General features: G+C 33.8%; 1 protein-coding gene across 3 annotated transcripts in view; it reads left to right on the top strand.

The window, feature by feature from the left end:
- Positions 1-21,724, top strand: part of Wdsub1 (WD repeat, sterile alpha motif and U-box domain containing 1) — a 40,071-nt gene that overhangs the window by 15,047 nt on the left and 3,300 nt on the right. For all 3 annotated transcript variants that reach the window (XM_021731568.3, XM_021731605.3, XM_005315771.5), the window contains 5 exons: positions 2,581-2,614; positions 4,302-4,342; positions 4,419-4,525; positions 5,453-5,632; positions 15,683-15,823. In XM_021731568.3, coding sequence (XP_021587243.2) covers positions 2,581-2,614; positions 4,302-4,342; positions 4,419-4,525; positions 5,453-5,632; positions 15,683-15,823 — 503 coding nt within the window. The remainder of the gene's footprint in view (positions 1-2,580; positions 2,615-4,301; positions 4,343-4,418; positions 4,526-5,452; positions 5,633-15,682; positions 15,824-21,724) is intronic.

Raw genomic sequence — 21,724 nt, 5'->3', positions numbered from 1 at the left:
TTTATTGTTATGAATCAAGCATGGTTTAAGTGAACAACCTTCTTTTACTCAGTAGTGACCAACAGAATGAGGCTTGAGATCACCTTTCCCAAAACTCAGTCCATCTCTTTTTCCTTTATACACTAACTAACAATTTATGTCTTCCCAATGCAGTGCTCATAAAGATCACTAATGATGATCCTCCCTCTCCCTGTACTCCCCAGGTACTGGGGATTTAACCCAGGGTGCTTTATCACTGAACAACATCCCAAGTCCATTATTTTTTATTTTGAGATAGGGACTCTGTAAGTTGCTGAAGCTCAAACTTGTGATCCTCCTGCATTAGCCTCTTGAACTGCTTCTCAAATGATACATCAAAGAGGAATTAGTTTTAATTTTATCTGGTGGTAGCCTCAAAAGATAAAATTTCCTTTTAGGTTTTTTTTTTTTTAATTGTTGCTTTGACAGCAGTGAGAATTTGAGACAAAACGTAATGGGAAGTGGATGGGAGGACCATTTTGAATGTAAATTTAGCATGGCTGCGTTCTACTCCAAATGAAGTTTTTGCTATCATCCCTTTAGAAGCAGCAAGCTTAAGCAGAACTGGGCCTAGGTCAATTAACCAAAAGCCACGTCACCCAATCACCCATTCACTTGAAATTAAAACACACACACACACACACACACGTTTCTGTTGACCAGATTTCCACTTAATAAAATCTTCAAAAGTAATGTTAATGTGCTCCTTACTCTCAGTCACATTGCTATAGCTGGATACCTGGTTTCTGTAGCTCTTATGAAAGTATTCTTGTTTGTGGATACTTGCTCAAATTGATATATCAGAGGGGTGATAAACACTGAGCAGTCCTGTCTGTCATCTTGCTAAATGTCACCATGTAGTGTTTTATTTTCTCCACATTTTTTTATTTGTACATTATAGTTGTACATCGTGGTGGAATTTATTGTTACATATTAGTACATACACACAGTATAACGATATAATTTGGCCAATATCCCTCTCCAGCAGTTTCCCACTCCCTCCTTCTACCCCCTTGTTCTTTTCCTCTGTGCTACTGATCTCCCTTTGCTTTTCATGTGATAACCCCTCCACCACCACACTTTTCTTTTCCTTTTTCCTCTCTAGCTACCACATATGAGAGAAAACATCCAATCCTTGACCTTTTGAGTTTGGTCTGAATGGTCTCAAGTTCCATCCATTTTCATGCTAATGACATAATTTCATTTTTCTTTATAGCTGAATAAAACATTGTGTACATATACCACATTTTCTTTGTCCTATTGATGGACACCTAGGCTGGGTCCATACTTTGGCTATTGTGAATTATGCTGCTATGAACATGGGTGTGAATGAATTACTATAATATGCTGACTTTAATTCTTTTGGATAAATGTGGAATATGTAGTGTATTTTTTAAGAGATGCTCAGAAATAGTGGATTTTACCCTAAGAATTTTATACACTCTAGAGATAATAACCTATATATTGAGGAATTTAGGACTAAATAAGAGTATCTATAAATTATGCCTAGCATATATATACATACTCAATTAATTTTACTTGCTAGTATTTCATATATATACCTTATTGTAGTTGGACACAATACCTTTATTTTATTAATTTATTTTGTGTGGTGCTGAGGATCAAACCCAGTGCCTCGCACATGCCAGGCAAGTGCTCTGCATGGAGCCACAACCCCAGCCCCATTCACTCTGTTTTGAAATTTTTTTTCTACATCCAGAATGCATTTTGTGCTTCTCATCTTCTTGTATTTTATTTTAGATTTGAAATTTTAAACTGTAATTCCTATTTTGGAATTATTAGCAAGGATTCTAAACTTATCTGTCATTAACAAATGGATGGCCTACTGAACAAGGAATTTTAAGCTTGACAATAGCTGTGACTCCTATGGTTAGGCTATAATCAACTACCTTTCAATTAGGTACAAATATTGATGTTATACAGAGGGTAGTAACAATTGTCTTGCTGATATGTTTTTTCGTTTTTTCACAATAGTGGCATAAAGACTACTTCCAAGGAGAAATAACCAGATAGAAAATTTTAATCTGTTGTTTTAAAATTGTGTACTTTGTTGTTGTAATGTGTTTTTCTTTGTATTATCTTTTTTTAATTCCAACACCAAGTTTGGAATTATACTTTCAAAAATGGGTACCAAGCCATAGGTACATTATTAGTAATTAGGGTATAACCATATCAATGGTAGAGAACAGTGTTATCTGAAACAACTAAGTAGCAAGTAATAACTTTTCTTTGTAATGATCTTTTCCTTTTGGGTTACTAACATGATATGGATTGCATCTTTATATGTCACAGATGCTTGTTCTGCTTATGTCTGTGAAGCATAAATAGCATATACAGTTTTAATAAAGTGCATAATTTTCTGATAGATTTTATATTTGGCATTTTTAAAATAAAAATTTATATAAACAAAAAGAGACTGCTTTCCAAATGCTTATGTTTATTAACCTAGAAAAGTCACTAAGGTGATTTAGAGTACTAATTATATAAATGTACTTTGTTTTTATAGAAACTTTCATCATTAATTTTCTTTTTCTTTTAAAGATCAGTGGATAAGTCTGTCATAATATATGATACTGTAAGTATTTCAAAATCTTTTTTGTGACCTCAATTATGTTTGTAAAACAACTTCAAATTCAGTTAGGCATGGTAGAAAAAGTAGTTTTCTTCTATTTAGTATACCCAAAAGTATAGTATATACATTCTCCCAAATGCTAAAATAACCAGAAAAGTAATGAATTATTTTTGGGATAAGCTCTTAAATATTGCAATAATGATTTTAAGATGGACAGATTTTAAAATTTGATCATAGGAAATACAGATTTAAGTGTACCAATATCAGGCTGGGGCTGTAGCTCAGTGGTATAGCGCTTGCCTTACACGTGTGAGGCCCTGAGTTCAATCCTCAGCACCACTTAAAAAAAGTAAACAAAATAAAGATTAAAAAAAAGAGCACCAATATCCAAAAATTACTTTCAATCACTTGTTAAACTTTTATATCAGGCTTCCATAACAACAAAGAAGGAATGTTTACCCCAGGGAATTTGGAGAGTGTAACTGAAAGTGACCTACTATTCCTAGAGATTGGGAAGATTGAGATACTAGCATAAGAAAGATCAGGTTATTGTGGAATTGGAAAAATGGATCCACAGATCTGCCCATACATCTATGTGGGTAAAGATCAAGAGTATGAAGAAGAATGAAGGTTTTACATATAACAAAGATATAATTGAGAAAAATAGAAAAATATTCAAGAGAAAATTGGAGTTGAATGGAACCTTATAATGATTGAGCTTATACAGTAGCTATGCCAGCAAATCAATTAGCATGTCAAGCCAAGTAATCTAAACTTTAGTGCTCCACACAAAAGTTCAAGTCACTGAAAGGTCTGAAAGGAAATGGGGAAGAATACTCAATCTAGATTAGGTAGATCTTTAATAGTTCATCAACTTTGTGTATATGTGGGTGGGGATGCTGGACGTGGAGCCCCAGGCCTTGTACATGATAAGCAAATGCTCTACCACTGAACTATTTCCCCATCACTCTCATCAACTTTTTGATATTTTATATTTGCAAAAAAGTTATAACATTAAATTTTCTTTGTAAAATATATATAAGTTCTAGTTAAATACATCTATATATTTGATGGCCACTTAAGTATATTCAAAATATAAGTGACAATTTCTATTCACTGATTCTACAATGTGTACAAGTCACATGCTATAGCAAAAACACATTTTTTTCATTTAACATGTTTGTGTTACTATTAATAAATTTTAAAAAATCATCAAATGCCAAGGATCTGTTGTACTAAAACTGTCTAAGAAAGTAGTCAGTAGACAATAATGCTGGTACCTGAAAAAGAGTGAAATAAGCATTTGATACTTTGTGCAGTACTGGGGATTGAATCAGGGCCTATTGCATGTGAGGCAAACACTCCATCATCCAGCCCTTTTAAAAATTTTATTTTGGTAACAGAATCACACTGAGTTGCCCAGGCTGTCCTCGACTATGATCACGTTGCCATAGCCTCCCACTTAGCTGGAACTACAGCATGTATCATCACACCCACAGTACTTGATAATACTATTAGTTATAAATGACATTCTTTGCTATTCACTGAGTGAAGTTCCAACTGATATTAGTTACTACTAATACATATGAGAATATGCATAACCTATAAATAATGTATGTCAAGTGAATCTTCATCAGTAACTACTCTTGCCTGAGAAAATATTAAAGCTGTTTTTGTTGTTTTCTTTCAGAATACTCAGAATATACTTCACACATTGACCCAGCATACCAGGTCTGAACTTAATCTCATTTTGTATTAATATAATTAAAAAATTAGAAGATACGTAATGTTTATTTTTATTTACTAGGTATGTTACAACATGTGCCTTTGCACCCAATACCCTCTTACTTGCTACTGGTTCAATGGACAAAACAGTAAATATCTGGCAATTTGATCAGGAAACACATTGCCAAGGTTAGTAAATTAATCATCTTCAACCAAGTTTAACCCACTCACTACTGAGATCAGACATTTAGTAACTCTTTTCTCCTCTTTCATTCTCCTTTTCTCTCTCTTATTTTATTGTGTTAGGGGTCCTTGTGCATAACAGTGCCTTGTGCATAACAGGCAAGCATTCTACTGAGCCTGAAATTGGGTAAATCAGAGAAGCCAGTGTTAAAGTAGTTGACCTGCATTAAAACTGTTGGTAAAGACTTTTGAGTGCACACTCATATCATACTTCCCATGGTTTTGTATGTTGTTTATTTGTACTCCATATTAATTTTTCAGATAAATGTAGCCTGAAGACAGAATAGGAATTATAGTTGTATTTTGCTGGCTTTGTTTTTGGTGTAAGAAACAACATTGGCGCATAATTTAGGATTTTATTTTTGTCACTGTTAGAATTAACTCAAAATGCTGGTGCTGACATGCAGATAGATGATAGAGCAAAGACCTTTGCTGGTATGAGTTTTATATAATAAAGAAAAATTGTTTTTCTGGAGTGAAAAAGAAGTTCCAAAAGAGTAATACTTGATATAACAAGTAATATTAAATAATACTTCATACATAGTGATAATTGATTTTTTGAAATTCTTGGAAAGTTAGCTGGGTATGGTGGTGCATGCCTGTAATCCTAGTGACTCTGGAGCCTGAGGCAGAAGGATTCCAAGTTTAAGGCCAGCCTCAGCAATTTAGCAAAACCCGGTCTAAAAATAAAAAGGGCTGGAGATGTGGCTAAGTGATTAAGCATTCCTGTGTTTAATTCCCAGTACCGCCCTGACCAAAGGGATTTAAATTTAAATTTAAATTTTTTTATTTACTTTGCAGTTCATAGTGGGAATGTTTATGAAAGACTTTATTATTAACCTCACTTGCCTTTTCATGTGTGTATGTATTTAGCAAGGAGCATGGAAGATCAGCTGAAGCAATTTACTGAAGATTGGTCAGAGGAGGATGTCTCAATGTGGCTTTGTGCACAAGGTTTAAAAGACCTTGTTGGTATTTTCAAGATGAATAACATTGACGGAAAAGAACTGTTGAGTCTTACAAAAGAAAGTCTGGCTGATGATTTGAAAATTGGTAAGATTAGTGAAAAACAGTCTTAAAAACAACTTTTAATTATTTACTCTGAGGTTGATTTTAGTAATCATAACAGAATAACAGCAAGTATTCTGGTGTGTGTGTGTTTATTTTTTTGTCTAGAAGGAGAGTGTATTTTTATTAGATTAGGCAAAAGAAAGTGTTACATAGCATTTATTTTGGTAACTTAACCTAACTTGTAATTGGAATTTTAAAAATCATTTTAAAAATTGATATGTAATTCATATACCAAAAAATTCACTCTCTAAAGTATACAATACAGTGATTTTTTTTTTTGTGTGTGTGTGTGTGTTTTCTCCGAGTTGTACAGTCATTGTCACTATTTAATTTTAGAACATTTTTATCACCTCCAAAAAAACCAAAATCCCAAACCCATTAGCTGTCACTGCTATTCCCCTTTCTTTCTGGTTTCTGGAATCACTAATCTTTTCTGTGTATATGGATTTGCTTATATTGAGACATTTCTATAAGTGGAATTATATAATACATGGCCTTTTATGCTACCCTCTTAGTATGTTTTCAAGGTTTATCCATGTTTGATCATGTATCAGTACCCCATTCCTGTTTATGACTATTATTCCATTGTATGAATTTATTGCTTTTTGCTTACCCATTCATCAGCTGATGGAATTTGGGTTATTTCTATCTTTTAGCTATTATGAATAATGTTGTTATGAACAATCATATAAGAATCTTTGAGCATTTCAGTTTTCTTGGGTGGATAATTGGTCTGAATTGTTGAGTTATATTGTAACTCTTTGCTTAACATTTGAGGAGCTGCCAAGCTGTTTACCTATGCAGCTGTGGTATTCTACAATTTCACAACCAGTGTGTGAAGGTTCCAGTTTCTCACATCCTAAATAATACTCATTTGCTTTTTAAATTGCAGCCATTCTCATGGATTCAGGTTTTTATTTGCATTTCCCTGCTACTAATGATGTTGTCATAATCCGTATGGGTTGCAATAACAAAAATCTCATAAACTGGGTAGTTTATAAACAACGTAAGTTTATTTTTCAGAGTTCTGGAGGCTGGAAAATCCAAAATTATTGTATTGGCAAAGTATTGTTATCTACTGAGGGACTATTTCCTGCTTTATGTATGCCTTCCCACTGTCTCTGTGTCGTTGAAGGGGCAAGTTTTCTCTTTTGTGCCTCTTTTTATAAGGGCACTAATCCTATTTATGAGGACTCTACTCTCATATCCTAATTACATCCCAAAATTTCCAGCTCCTAACGCCATCTTATTGGTGATTTCAGCATATGAATTTGGTGGAAGGGAACACAAAATTCAAACCATAGCAGGTGTTGAGCATCTGTTCCTCAACTTATTGATCATTTTTATACCTACTTGGAGAAACATCAATCCTTCGTCTTTTTTTTTTTTTTTTTTTTTTTGGTGGAACTGGTGATTGAATGCAGGTCTTCACACATGCTTTGGGAGCACTCTTAATCACTAACTTACATCCCTAGTCCTTTATTTTATTTTGGGTCTTGCTAAGTTGCTGAAGCTGGCTAAGACAGGAGAAACTTAATTTTCTTTTTTGAGGCCAAATTTTAATTTTGGCCTCAAAATTAAGTTTCTCCTGTCTTAGCTTTCTGAGTACCTGGGATTACAGGTATGCACCACTATGCCCAGAAATGTTTTTTTGTCTTTTTTTTTGTTTGTTTTGTGAGAGTTTATATATGATTTGCAAATATTTTCTCTCATTTTGTGGGTTATCTTTATATTTTCTTGATAATATCTTTTGGTGCACTGGTACACAGAAATTTTAAATTTTGATGAAATCCTATTTATCTGTTCTCCCCCCAATTATTGCTTGTGCTATAGGTGTCATATCTAAGAAACAATTGCTTAATCCCAAATCTTGAAGATTTATACTTGTGTTTTCTTCTGTGACTAAGCTTTAGAACTTAGAACTTAGGTCTGTTTTTGTTTTTGTGATACTAGAGATTGAACCCAGGACCTTCCACAAGCTAGGCAAATGCTCTTTCAGTGAGCTACAGCTCTAGCCTTTTTTTATTGCATTTTCAGACAAGGTCTTGCTAAATTGCCCAGGTTGGCTTTGAACTTGCAACCTTTATGCTTCCTGCTTCTTGAGAAACTAGGAATATGGGGGTGTGCCACTGCACCTGGCTTGGCTTAATTTTTAATATAGTGTGAGATAGGGGTTATCTTTATTCTTTCATGTGTGGATATCTAATTGTTCCAGTATCTTTTGTTGAAAAGATGGTTCTCTTCCCTTTGAATTTTTTTGATAACCCTTATTGAAAATCAGTTGCTCATAAATGTGATGTTTATTTCTGGAATTTTAATTCTGTTTCATTGATATGTCTGCTCTTAGGCTGATATCATATTGTCTTATTGTACTTTTGTAGTAAGTTATGAAATTGGGAAGTGTATTTGTCCCCCATCTTTGTTGTTGTTTTCAAAATTGTTTTGGCTATTCTTGGTCTTTTGCTTTTCTATATGTGTTTTAAGATCAACTTGTCAATTTTTGCAGAGCTATTTTGATAAGAATTGTATTGAATATTTAGTTCACTTTAGAAATTGGCATTTAACAATATCAAGTCTTCTAATCCATAAACATAGGATGTTTTCTTTCATTCAGATCTTCTAAATCCTTTCAACAATGCTTTGTGACTTTCAGGTTTCCATTCATTTTTGTTAAGTGATTTAATAGTCAGGGATTTTTAGTATATTCATAGAGATGTACAACTATTATCACAATCTAATTTCAGAATATTTGCATTGCCCTCAAAAAAAAAAAAAAGAAAGAAAGAAAGAAAAACCTGCACTTGTTATCAGTACTCCTTATTCTCTCCTCTCTTTAAGCCCTGGCAATCACTAATTTACTTTGTATCTTGATGAATTTGCCTATTCTAGATGGACATTCCTTACGAATGAAATCATATAATATGTCCTTCTTTTCTTGGTTCTGGAGATTGAATCAAGGGCTTTCAAGATGCTAGACAAGCACTCAGCTAGTTCCCCGGATCTTTCTTATTTTGAGACAGGGTCTTGCCAAGTTGCAGAGTCTGGCTTTGAAGTTTTGATCCTACTGCCTCATCCTGCTGAGTAGCTAGGATTACACATGTAAACCACTGCATCTGAAAATACATGTGTCCTTTTATATTTGACTTCCTTCATTTAATATACTTTCAAGGTTTATCCATGTTCTTGTATGTTTCAGCACTTCATTCTTTTTTATGGCTATTTCAGTGGATGACTATACCACATGTTTATCTATTCACCAGCTGACGGACATTTGGTTTTTCCACTTTTGACTATTATCTATGATGCTGCTGTGAACATTAATGTACAAGTTTTTGCATGCCTGTATGCTTTTTTTGTTCTCTTGGTATATGATTAGGAATGCAATAACTGTATGTTCAACACTTGGAAGATCTGACAGACTATTTTCCAAAGCAACTGCATTATTTTACTTTCCATTAGCACTGGGGCTAGTTACTTATCCTTGCCAATACTTCCTATTACCTGTCTTCTAGCTTATAGCCATCCTAGTAGCTTGAAGTGGTATTTCATTGTGGCTTTATTTATGGTTAATGACTGGTACATTTTTTAAGTGCCAGTTGGCCATTTATGTATATTCTTTCCTGTGCCATTTTTTATTTGTTTTGTGGTACCAGGGTTTAAACGCAGGGCTATTTAAACACAGTTTTGCTCTGGTTCTTTTTATTTTGAGACAAGGTCTTGCTTAGCTGCCCAGGCTGTCCTTGTACTTGCAATCCTCCTTCCTCAATCTCCCATGTAGCTGGGATTACAGGTGTGCACCATGGAGCCCAGCATCCTTTGCCCATTCAGAAATTACTTATCTTTTTATTATTGATATGTAAAAGTTGCTTTTGTATTCTTATAAAAAAAACAAACTTGGGAGTCTTAGTGCCTTGTTTTAATAAACATAATAACCAGACGCTCTTATCAATACGCTGTAGTAAAACCTCAGTCAACAGAAAGCTTGGGAAATAGGGTATCTGTATTAACATTTATTACTAATGAAGAGTGAAATATCAAACATTTTACTATAGAAAACATTTTAAAATACAATAGTATACTTTCTTTAAATAGTAAATATAACCTTTTAAGAAGTCAACAGGGTTGGGCAAGATGGACCACACTTGTAATCCCCGCTACTTAAGATCTAAATCAAGGCCAGTCTGGGCTATTTAATGAGACTCTGTCTCAAAATAAAAAAAGGCTGGGGATGTAGCTCAATGGTAGAGTGCTTGCCTAGAATGTGTGAGGCTCTGGGTTCCATCTCCAGTACTGCAAAAACAGTAACAACAACAACAACAACAAAAACACAATGGGGATTTTTTTTGAAAATACTTAGATGGTAAAAGTTATGTTGTCTGTTCAGGTCATATCATGTAAGTTACTTTTGTATTGCTAATAACTTCTTTACTTTATAATTTACTCACTCTGAGAGTAGGTAATAGACTGTAGGATGTCTTTTATTTTAAAAAACGTCTGGTAAATTTAGCATCTTAGTTGATTTCTCATTAATCTCACATAATGAATCTTTACCTTATCCAGCAGAAGTACTTGACACTATGAATTAATTTTAGACTCAAAAAAGGATGTTTGAAAATAAAAGCACAATAAAAAATGAATAGAAATAGAATTCTGTTTTGGTTGTTAGATAAATAAAAAAAAGATATTCTTACAGGATTAAATTAATGGCCTGAAATATTCTTGTACAATGAATCTCGGGTTTAGTAGTGATAATCAATGAAGATAAGTTCCATAAAATGTTAGAAGTTCAATGAAATGACAAATTCAGTGGTAGTTAATGATGAATTTGAACAATCATGAATAGATACAGAAATGTTGCATATTTTCTAATGATTCTATGTTGTTTGGAAAGTTGGGAAACTCAACAAATTAGACACAGAATAAATTAAGTAAACAGATTATATGTTTTTATATTTATATTTTCACATAATCCTGAAGTATCTTCATTCTAAAGGCTCAAGAAGCTACCCTTAATCTTCTCAAGTGCTATTTTAAGATACAGTGAATCCTTTTAGTCTTGAGTTTTAAGAAAAACAGATCCTTTCTCAAAACAGCAAATTGGACTAATAGAGAATTAAAATTGGGTCTGAAAATAAATGTAAAAGGCAAACTGATGAATGCATAACTATTTTGCTTGCTTTTACCTTATGGTATAATTTTTCAAACAGTTCTAATGTCAGTATAAATTAATTCTGAATTTGCTTAACATTCAACAGATGGAGGAAGTTGATTGAGCAGTAAAGTATATTGATCAAAGTAGTATATCCATTGTTTGACATTTTAAAAATTATGGAATTAAACAGTCTATCAAATCTTCTATCCATGGACTTTTTGTAAATATACAATAAAGAGACTTAACTGCATATGAATATTTGAATCTGGTGCTTTAACAAGGTTAATAGCCATTTTTTAAGGATTCCTAATGAAACATAGTAGACACATAATATTAATTAAGGAAATAAATTCTTATATCTAGTACTAAATTTGCATAAGGAATTTCCTGACAGATTACAGGTTCAAAAGATCCTTAATGTTGAGAGGGATATCTTTTTAAGACATTTGTGAATCCATGAATTTATAAACACTACTGTAATAACATGTCTTAGAATTTGGAATTATTGGGCTGGGGTTGTGGCTCAGCAGTAGATCGCTCATCTAGCACAGGTGAGGCCCTGGGTTTGATCTTCAACTCCATATAAAAATAAATAATTAACAATATTGTATCCATCTACAACTAAAAATATTTTTAAAAAAAGAATTTGGAATTGTTGTAAGTGATATAATGATGGAAATTTAGATTGACAAATGCCAAGGAATATGTGTCATGCTTATATTCAAATAATCAAGAATCATACATTTCATACATTTCTAATTGGAAATGAGATGTTTTCAAAGGTTTGCTCTTTGTTTTGATTTTTTCTTTCCAAGAAATCATAAAAGCACATAGGTGTTTTTTTTTTTCCTAATTTTCTGTGATTTGGAAAAGTGTCCCCCAAGGGTCTATATGTAAAAAAGTCTGGTCACCAGCCTGTGGTGTCACTGGGAGATGGTGGAGTCTTTAATAGGTGGGACCAAGTGGGAAGATGTTAGATCACTAAAGGTGTGTCCTTGAAGTGGATATTGTACCCAACCCCTTTTTCTCTCCCTCTTTCTCGTTTCCTGGGTGTCATGAGACGAGCAGCTTCTTTTGCCATGTCCTCTTGCTGTGATGTTCTACCTTTCTACAGGCCTAAAGGCAATGGGGCCAAGTGATCATGGACTGAAACCAATCCAAAATAAACCTTTCCTCCTTTTAAGTTGTTATTACCTCAGGTATTTCGTCACAGTAATGGAAAACTAACACAGAATTGGAAAATTATAATACAAATTCCTTTTCAAATTTTACATATCAACTGTCTTCACATCCTCAGATTTTGAAAGTTTCATGTTTCAGTTCCTAGTAATGCTTCATTATGTCGATTTTTCACTTGTTTAAAACTGTGAATGTTATTGACATTGTCATTCTGCATGTCATTAAATATTTTTCCTATTTATACATAAAGCGAAATAGTCCCTTCAGCTCCTAGTTATTGTGCACTGATTTGCTATTGGAATGAGCATAACTTTTCATTTCAACTGCTGCTTTTAAGTTGGTACATTCCACTTTCCATTGAGTACTTGGACATTTTTGGTATCTCCTTTTCTCAAACTGATCAGTTGTCCTGTTGCATCTTTCCATACAGGTGTGGACCACACTGTTTTTCTGGATATTGGTGGTTTGTCCTTACCTATTTTTATTGTAGGATTCAAGAGGATACCTTGCTACCTTGTTTTGTTGAAAATGTTGTCCATGGAATATAAGTTTGTTGTGTAGTTACTCTGTTTTTATGTGGGGATTCAGAGAAATTTGAAATGATACTGCTTCTACCGCTTTCACCAAATTCTAACCAAAAACCTACTTATAGTTGTGTATTTCTTTCCTAAGTTAGCTTTTATATCTTATTTTCTGTTGATCATTCTAATCATTTTATAATTTTTTATTTGTCAAAAATAAATAAAAAACAATTTTTAAATTTTCTTTTCAGGTTACTAGTATTGGGTTCTGTTGTTTTCCATGGGGCAGTGGAGACCAGCTTGTTTGTGCATGGTAGTTATCAGGCTCCCATGCTGTTCTGTTCTCCAGCCTCTAGCTAATGCTGGTTATGCTGCTTTGGTAATGTTCCTTAAAGGACAGAATTGGGAAGAGTGAAGGGCACAAGTAGAAAGAACTCTTGACCATTTATGTACACAAATATCTGCTCTAAACTGTCGTTTCCCACCTCCCATTCTCAACCCAGTTGCCTTTGTTTTGTCTGGGAAGGAAGGGAGGGTGGATTTGGTGGCCCATTTTGCTTTACAAAAAACCAGCTAGTGTTTCAGGAGTATAGTAGATAATAGGCAGATACTGCTATTTCTTATACCAAGAGTTTACTGGCCATCAGCTAGTAAGGGTCCTTGCTTTCTGAGCAGTTAAGTTTATGGTACTTCTTCCCAAAACCCAACCACAAAAGGAGATATTTGTGGTTAAACTCTTTGGAAATGGTCTGGTAAATGTTCCTCCGAGAGCAAGGTGATCTCACTCCTGTGTGTATGTGTGTGGTACTGGGGATTAAACCCAGGGGTGTTTTGCCACAGAGCTATATCCCCAGTCCTTTTTATTTTTTATTTTTGAGACAGAGTCTCACGAAGTTCCAGAGGCTGGCCTTGAACTTGTGATCTTCTTGCCTTAACCTCCCCACTCACTGGTATTATAAGAGTGTGTCACCATGCCTAGCTTCGATTTTTAAATGATGCTAAACTTATCCAAGGATAAGACCCAATTTTGGGGAATTTTGAATTAGGGCCTCTTATATTCTGTGTTATAAATATATACACATTCTATATATTAATTTGCATGTATAATATTTTTGATGGGAAAATACTTTTTTCAGAATATTAAATGCTGTTATATCCTTTTCTTGTTGTAAACTATATAATTATCCCTTTAAATGAGATCTTACTGTGTAATTTTACAAACATGTTCTAGAAACACTCATGAGAGTTAATCAAGCCCTGTGGAGGTAGAGTTTTACTTGGCAAATTATCAGGAAGCAGATCCTAGTCACAAGAGGTTTTCTACTATCTCACCTCTAATAGGTGCACCTCAGTACATCTTGTTCAGTCAGGCCTTCAATCTGTTGGTCTTACCCATCTATTTAAATGGCTTCTATTCTCATTTCCCTCGTTACTTAACTTTTGAAGTGCATGACCTATCATTATAGTTCGTATTCAATCCTCCAATTTATTTGATGAAAATAAAAATACACAGTTCATTAATCTTCAGAAAATGTGGCACTGTGGATGGACCGATCTTGGGAAGAGGTGAACTCAGTGCACTCTCGTGAGTTATTCTGACTTGTTACATTTAAGTCTGTGGTGATCAGATAACAGTGTACTTGACTTTAGAGGCACCCTTCTCTTTATAGGCACTTTTGAGTAGCTTTCTATTCAATCTGGATAGTGATCTCTAACTATCTGAGTCAATATTTTTGCAAAATCATTCAACATGTAAAGAAATTATTGATTTCTGTTACTTTAAAAAAATGCTTTAGAGATCCTTAATTTGGTTTCAGCAATTTACATATTAAAAAAGTCCTAGGAAGGTAGTCACTAAGCAGCAGGCTAATTTGCTACATTAACATGAATATGGGCAGCTAGCTCCAATAAATTTAAACATTTATTACTCATGGCACTGAAGGCATGGGCTTCATGTTCTGATTAATTCCTTTTCCGCCTATGCCTCATGGGAGCCATTTGTGTTTGTGTCATAGCTGAGGAACCCTGAGCTTATGAAATCCCCAGTCTTATAAGGGGACTGTCAGCAGAGTAGGCCAATAGGAAAACATCATCTTCATACTGGTTATGAAACAAACTTGCTTTCTTCCTGGGAAAGAGAGTGTATCTGACCTCCAAGGACATTTGCAAACTTCCTTGAAAAGCTTATATAAGATAAGAAGTATCCTAAGATGTGCATAAGCACCCTGGGGAATTATCTCTCAACAGAAATAGTGCTGGTTTGGCTTTTTATGGGAACTATGAAGCATTCTGAAATACAATTCTTTTCTTCTATCCATCCTACCCTAAATACCTCAAACTAAAGTAGAACTGTCAACCAGTTCTAAAAATATAAACAACCAATAACACTAAACTTCCTAAAATCAATTATACTAGACTTCTAAAAGTAAAAATTGAGATGATTTTTTAAAATTAAAAATGAAATTTGTGCATACTGCTGTTTTGGACAAGCAGCTGAGACTTTTCATTGTGTTTCATATAAGAATGAGCAAATATATCTAATTTCATTGTTTCTTGTATTATTATAACATGGATTTTTTAAATTATTCATCTGAACTTTCAAAGTTATTAGTAATTTTTTGTTATATAGATTTTTAATCGTTGTTTTATGGTGCTGGAGATTGAACCCAGGACCTTGCATGTTTAATGCGATGACAGGATCTTTCATAAGAACTAGATCCATAGCCCATGTCATATAAATAAACCAATAAAATGAACCTTTTCTGGTTTTGTTGTGTGTTAATTTCTGGCACCTGAAATTCTTGAATTTTCACAATCTAAGGTGGTTCAAAATAAACTACCAGCTGCTGACATAGCTTAACCAACAGGTAGTATTCTGTATTACAGTGATTCATAAAGGAATTTTTAACAGACATTTTCATATGGTAAAACAGTATGTTGGAATATTTCTGGTTGTAGTAGGTAAAAATCTTTTTGCTAAGGAGTGGCATAAAAATTTCCAGCCCTTGGGCTAGGGCTGTGGCTCAGTGGCAGAGTGCTTGCCTCGAATGTGTGAGGCACTGAGTTCGATCTCCAGCACCACATAAAAATAAGTAAAATAAAACTATTGTGTCCTTTTACAATTAGAAAAAATATTTTTTTTTAAAAAAATTCAGCCCTAATGGAATACTTTCTTTTCAGAATCTCTAGGGTTGCGTAGTAAAGTGCTGAGGAAAATTGAAGAGCTCCGGACCAAGGTGAAATCCCTTTCTTCTGGAATTCCTGATGAATTTATATGTCCAATAACTAGAGAACTTATGAAAGATCCTGTCATCGCATCAGGTATGTGTGATACCTACCAAGTCGGCAGGGCACGCTTATGTGCTAAACAAATAATGTAGACAGAAGTTTGCTTAAATGTGGAGAATTTTCAACATTCCTGTTTTCTCACTAGTTTTTTTCCTTTGGAAAAACTCATTAGGGCTGAGGTAAACAATTGAACATTTTATAATAAAATTGGACAGGTTCAGAATTGAGAAAAGGATTTTTCAGACTTAAACTTGTAAAATGTATATATAGTTGCCAGAACATAAAGATATCATTTTTAAGTTAGACTACTGAGAACACTTAGGGTTTGTCATAAATTTAAACATATATAGAGAAAAAGAATTTAAAGATGAAGCTGTAACATTCCACATTATTAATCATTGTCCATATACACATATTTTTCGTAGTTGTAATTAGTGAATTCATATTCCATTGTAGGGTGTTTTATTTGACCTCAAATTTTATTACACATTTATGCATTTTGACTTAATCTATGTAATTTGTACTTACAATACCTCTGAGGTTTTGCTACATTTTGTTTAACTCTTCTACTAATTGGTGTGTGTGTGTTTACAAATCTTGTTGTAGCTCCATAGTACTGACATCCCAGTTTCTGTTGTCACTATTACTTAGGGTATTTCCATAGGATGTATGCCCCAGTGCAATTAGTATATTAGAAACTGTATTCCTTATACTAGAGAGGCAATGAGTTCTATACCTTCCCCTTCCTTGCCTGATTGGATATCAGTGATGTTTTTTTCTTTCTCAATGACACATGAAGAGCAACTTCACTTTCCATTTCTTTGTGTAAGACTGAGTTTGATCATCTTTTTTGATTTGTAATTTTCTATGTGACTTCTTATTCACAAGAATTTAGTTCAAATTCAGCTTTTAGTTTTTATTCTTTAATAAGAAAAACACTTATGGAAGGCGGGTACATACACTGAAGAGCCAGACTACCTGAGTCTGCTTCATTACTTATCTGTGTTATCTGTGGAGGACTATTCAATCTCTCTGGTCCTCATTTTCCTCATGTACAAAATGGGGATATTAGTACTTACCTCATGAAATTCTTGAATGAGTTAATATGTTAAGTATGTAAAACAACTGCATATAATAAACATTGTAGTGTTAGCTTTTTAAAATTTCAAACTGAAATTTACTATGAGTATAGTAGTGGCTATATATTTTTGAGTTGGTATATAAGGATTCTTGTTTGTAATTGAAACTCAACTTGAGTTGGCTTTCAATGATATAGCAATTGACTTATTAAATGTGAATCATAGTGTATTCAGAATTTCCTTATCTGTGCAGAGCCTTCTGAATAATCACTTATGTGCCTTTCCCACATAATGGAAAAACATGACTACAAACTGGTCCCAAAGTTTATTTACATTTTATGTTTTTGCCCACTTGAGAGTGATTGGTCTGACACAAACCCCACAAGAACTCATTGGCCCAATTTGAGCCAGAACCCTGGCTCAGTGGTCATCTGTTACAGGAATGAGGTGGAATACTGCCTTCTTAGCTGTAGAGAGTTGAGAGGAAGATAGTATTGGGAAGGGCCTCTCTCAGAAAAGGGGGTGTGGCACTGACCAAATGGTAAATGTCCACTCTAAAAATTTTTCCAAGTTTCCTATCTTTAAAAAAATATATTACTTTGTATTAAAGTTACAAATTTTTGAGTTTTGAGGCTGTTTTTTTGGGGGAAACATCTGCATGGGATCAAAGAATATGAAAGGATTTTTATGAGGAGCTTGATATTTTCCTTGTTTATTCATTCCTTGTTAAGGATATAATTTTAGACATTTTATAAAAATGTCTGTCCTCTTTGATTGCAAAATCATTTTTAGCAACATTGATGTCAGCATATAACATGTTAAAATTCAATCATGTTTTTTAAATAGTGGAATTGGACCAGTGTCTTTGTGATTATTGATAGATTTGGGCTAATTGATATTGGCATGGAGAATTTTCTAATTTTCCATTTTGAGCCCATCCCACCAGTATTTACATCTTTTGAACCAATTGCCTTGGACGAATTTCTAAGATATTTGTGTTTCATTCTTTTAAAAAATAGTCAAGCACTAAACATTTAAAAAAATGGAGGCTTTCTGTACTCTAAGCACTTATTTAGTTTTGGTGTGTCCTTCTGACTATTTCGTTATTTTAACTGATTAATATAAAAACTGTACATATTTTGAAGGTATCTGTGATGTTTTGATAACTCTTTGCCAACATGTTATTCTATAAGAAAATATTATTGATCATATAGTGCCTTCAGGTGGACTTGTGTAAATTTATCTTTTAATTTTAAAAAACTTGGTCATTTTTGCCCATTTAGTCCTTCTTAGAATTTCTTTGTTACAGTAGAAAATATCTGATGTTTTGACTAGGATTATAGGAAGTTAAATGAGGGGTGAAAGTAACTTTGCACTAGTCAGGCATTCCTTTTATTCTTTTTCTATTCCTGCCAGGTCTGTTCTGTTTAACTTAATTCACAAAGTAACAATTCATGATATTAAAACCTACTAACCTTGTCTGACCATTTTTCTTGTTCTACATTGTTTTCACTGTGTCTGGAGAAACACTCTCTTCTCTTAGTTCAGGTGTTCTGTCAGTTTAATTCCTATGTTTTGCTTCAAAGAATGTCTTTGGTGTGGATTTCTTTTGCTCAGGACACACTGTGCATCTTGAGTGTGTGTATCTTCCAATTTCAGCCATTCTCATACATTTTTTTCAGACTTTCCTACTAATATACTGTAAGTTGTCTAACCTGCCCATTGAGATTTCAGTTATTTATCTTCTCTGGAAATTCCATTTAGCATGTAGAATCCATAGACCCTGGAGCTACATTGCTTGGGTTTGAATGCCAGCTGTCATTTCATACCAGTGTGACCTTGAAAAGTTATTCAGGCTACAGTTTCTTCATCTCTAAAACAAGGATAATTGTAATACCTGCATTACAAAGTTATACATAATGAATAAATATTGTACCCTGCAATGGTCTGATACACTATTTTTTTTTCTAAGGCTGTCTTTTTTTGAGGCTTTTGAGATTCTAATTAAGTATCACCTGTGGAGTTCCAGTGGGGGAAGAGGACATTTAACTCTGGAGAAGGGGTGTGCTTGGTCCATTTTCTTGGACAGGAAAGTGGGCAGCAATGTGTTTGAGTATTTTTTCCCCTCATGGACAAGAGAGTAGAATTCAGACCACTGAGCTAATATTTTTCACTTAAGTCTTTCAATGCTAAGTAAGCTATTCATTCAAAAAGATGCTACTTTTATTCACCATTTCTAGGTATAATATAGCTAGAAGTTTTTAGGTTCACTCAGTCTGCTTTCTTATTAGAAACACAAGTATAGGAAATGGATAAATCTCACAATAGGTATCATGACTGTGGGTATTTTGCCACAACTTATTCATCTGAGTGCATTGAAGAATGTGTCCATTAAAATAATCCAGGAGCTTCTTAAATTTACTTCTTAGAACTTGTCTGAAATCTCACAATAGGTATCATGACTGTGGGTATTTTGCCACAACTTATTCATCTGAGTGCATTGAAGAATGTGTCCATTAAAATAATCCAGGAGCTTCTTAAATTTACTTCTTAGAACTTGTCTGGATGGAAATAAAATTATTTAGGTCATTTTGAAAATGTAATGAAAATAAGCAATACTGAATGTAGTGTTTATCATATTTTCTTTTTTAAAGTTTTTTTCCTCAACTTAGTTACAGTAAACTTTTTACATGGATTTTAAAAAACAATCGTGTCATTAATACAGATTGTCAGATGCGATTGGTTTGTGTTAGAATATTTTGAGTTTGCTTTTTTATTCATAAAAATGCTAGTGTGGGGGGATATGGTATGTGTCACAGCTCTTGACAATCCTTTTCTTTACTGCTTTGGGATAACTGAATTGCGTAGAGTAAGAAACTGGCAGAGAAAAAGTATTCATTTAAGAAAATTCAATGAAAGGTGACAAAATACACTAAAACAATGGAGATTAGCTAATTTAATATTCTTAGTTCCTTCTTTTCAAATGATGTTAGCATAAAGGTAACCAATACATCTAAAATATAAAACTTCCTAAAATATCAAATTTATTAATTCGGCTCCCATTATGAAAGAATTTTTCTGATTCATAAAGGAAGAGTCTGAGATTAGCTAATAACACATAATCCCTCTATGTAACCCAGCCTAAAAATGAGACAGTTGTAGCAAGTAGTAATGAAGGGGGCTGCATACTTGTCACCTGGAAAGGTACCCCATTTACGGTACCAAAGACCATGACTCTTAGCATAATCATTACTATCTGTGTAATCCCAAACACAACAACGACCTTCATAAAGGAGGAACTATAGGCAATGGGAGGAGAAAGCACAATAAAAACCTTGATTATACTTCAGTCTGAAATAGTGATATATCAAATTCTGGACCTTCAAAATAGAAAGTATACCTTCTTTTTAAACACAGGGGATTCTTTAAAGGGTCCCCTCACTTTAAAGTCTAGCTCAGTGCAAATGAATTAGCTATTACTGAACTCACAGTATTTCACATAAAAATGATATCCATTTTAGTATCACTATCAGTAGTAGGTGAGTGTGATGGTAATATATGACACTGTGGGTCAAAATACTCATCTTTTTAATTAATAAAATTTTCCTACTCAAAGTTTTTTTAAACTTGATGGCAAATAATTTGTGTAAACCTTTCCAAAAATGGCCAAAATGCATGTAAAATGATGCACAATATCAAGTTATATAAATTCACACTGAAACATGTCACACCTGCTAAGATGGCTAAAATAAAACTGGAAAAAAGTGTTGGCAAGTATATACAGAAATTTGGGCTGGGGATATAGCTAAGTTGGTAGAGTGCACGCACAAGGCCCTGGGCTTAATCCCCAGCAACACCCAAAAGAAAAAAGGATATACAGAAATTGGAATTAAGTTTGGCGGTTTCCCAAAAAGTTACCAACAATCTACTCCTAAGTGTATGTTCATGTTCACATGGATAGCCCTGAAGTAGAAACAGCCCAAATATCAATAGATGAATGGATACAATGTAGTATAGCTATACAATGGAATATTATTAGCCATAAAAAAGAAACAAGTACTAAAACATGATGCTTTACATAAATATATGCAACATATTGTGTAATTTAATTTATATGAAATGTTTGAAACAGGCAAATCCCATAGAGATAGATTAGTGGCTGCAGTTTTTTTTTTCCATTGGTGTTCTGAATTAAATAATGGTTGGTAATGATTGTACAACTTGGAAATGTACCAAGAATCAAAGAATTTTATACTTAAAAAGATGACTCTTATGGTATGTGAAGTATAAAGAGCGAAAGGCAATCACAGTTGTCAGTATCTGCACTTGGCACGTACTGTACCATATCTGGGGCTGAAGGACAAAAGAGAAGTTGTGGTTCTTGGACTTCTAAGGAGTGGAGGAGTTGCCCAACTGGTGCTACTGTCTATAAGGGGGCAGGATAAAATATTTGGAGAGACTGTAACCAGCTTCTCCCAGCAAATGAAAATCCAGGGGCAGGAACAAGAAGGATATTCCTAAACCTTGCCCTGTTTTCTAGTTTCCCTCTAGATATATCACTGCAGGATCTGAGAAGGAGCCAGCAGAGAAAGCAGGTGTAGAGTTTGTGGTATTCTTGTTCCTGCATGTAGAATCCTCAGCATCTTGGGGCAGTACCTTAACAGGGCTAAGCAGCACTTAGGATTGTTTCTGTAAATTCCAAAAGCACATTTGATAAAATCTAGCATCTGTTTACTTTCTCAAAAAAGAATAAAGAAACAACTACAAACAATACGAATTTAGAAAAGTAGCAAGTAAAAACAAGCAAACAAAAAAGGAGTATCAGTAACCTTTCTCTGTAAAAAAAAGCAGTTAA

Source organism: Ictidomys tridecemlineatus, chromosome 7 (assembly GCF_052094955.1).
Source record: "Ictidomys tridecemlineatus isolate mIctTri1 chromosome 7, mIctTri1.hap1, whole genome shotgun sequence".
NCBI lineage: Eukaryota > Metazoa > Chordata > Mammalia > Rodentia > Sciuridae > Ictidomys > Ictidomys tridecemlineatus.
The sequence above is the reverse complement of the archived record's forward strand: the minus strand, read 5'-3'. Positions and strand labels throughout refer to the sequence as shown.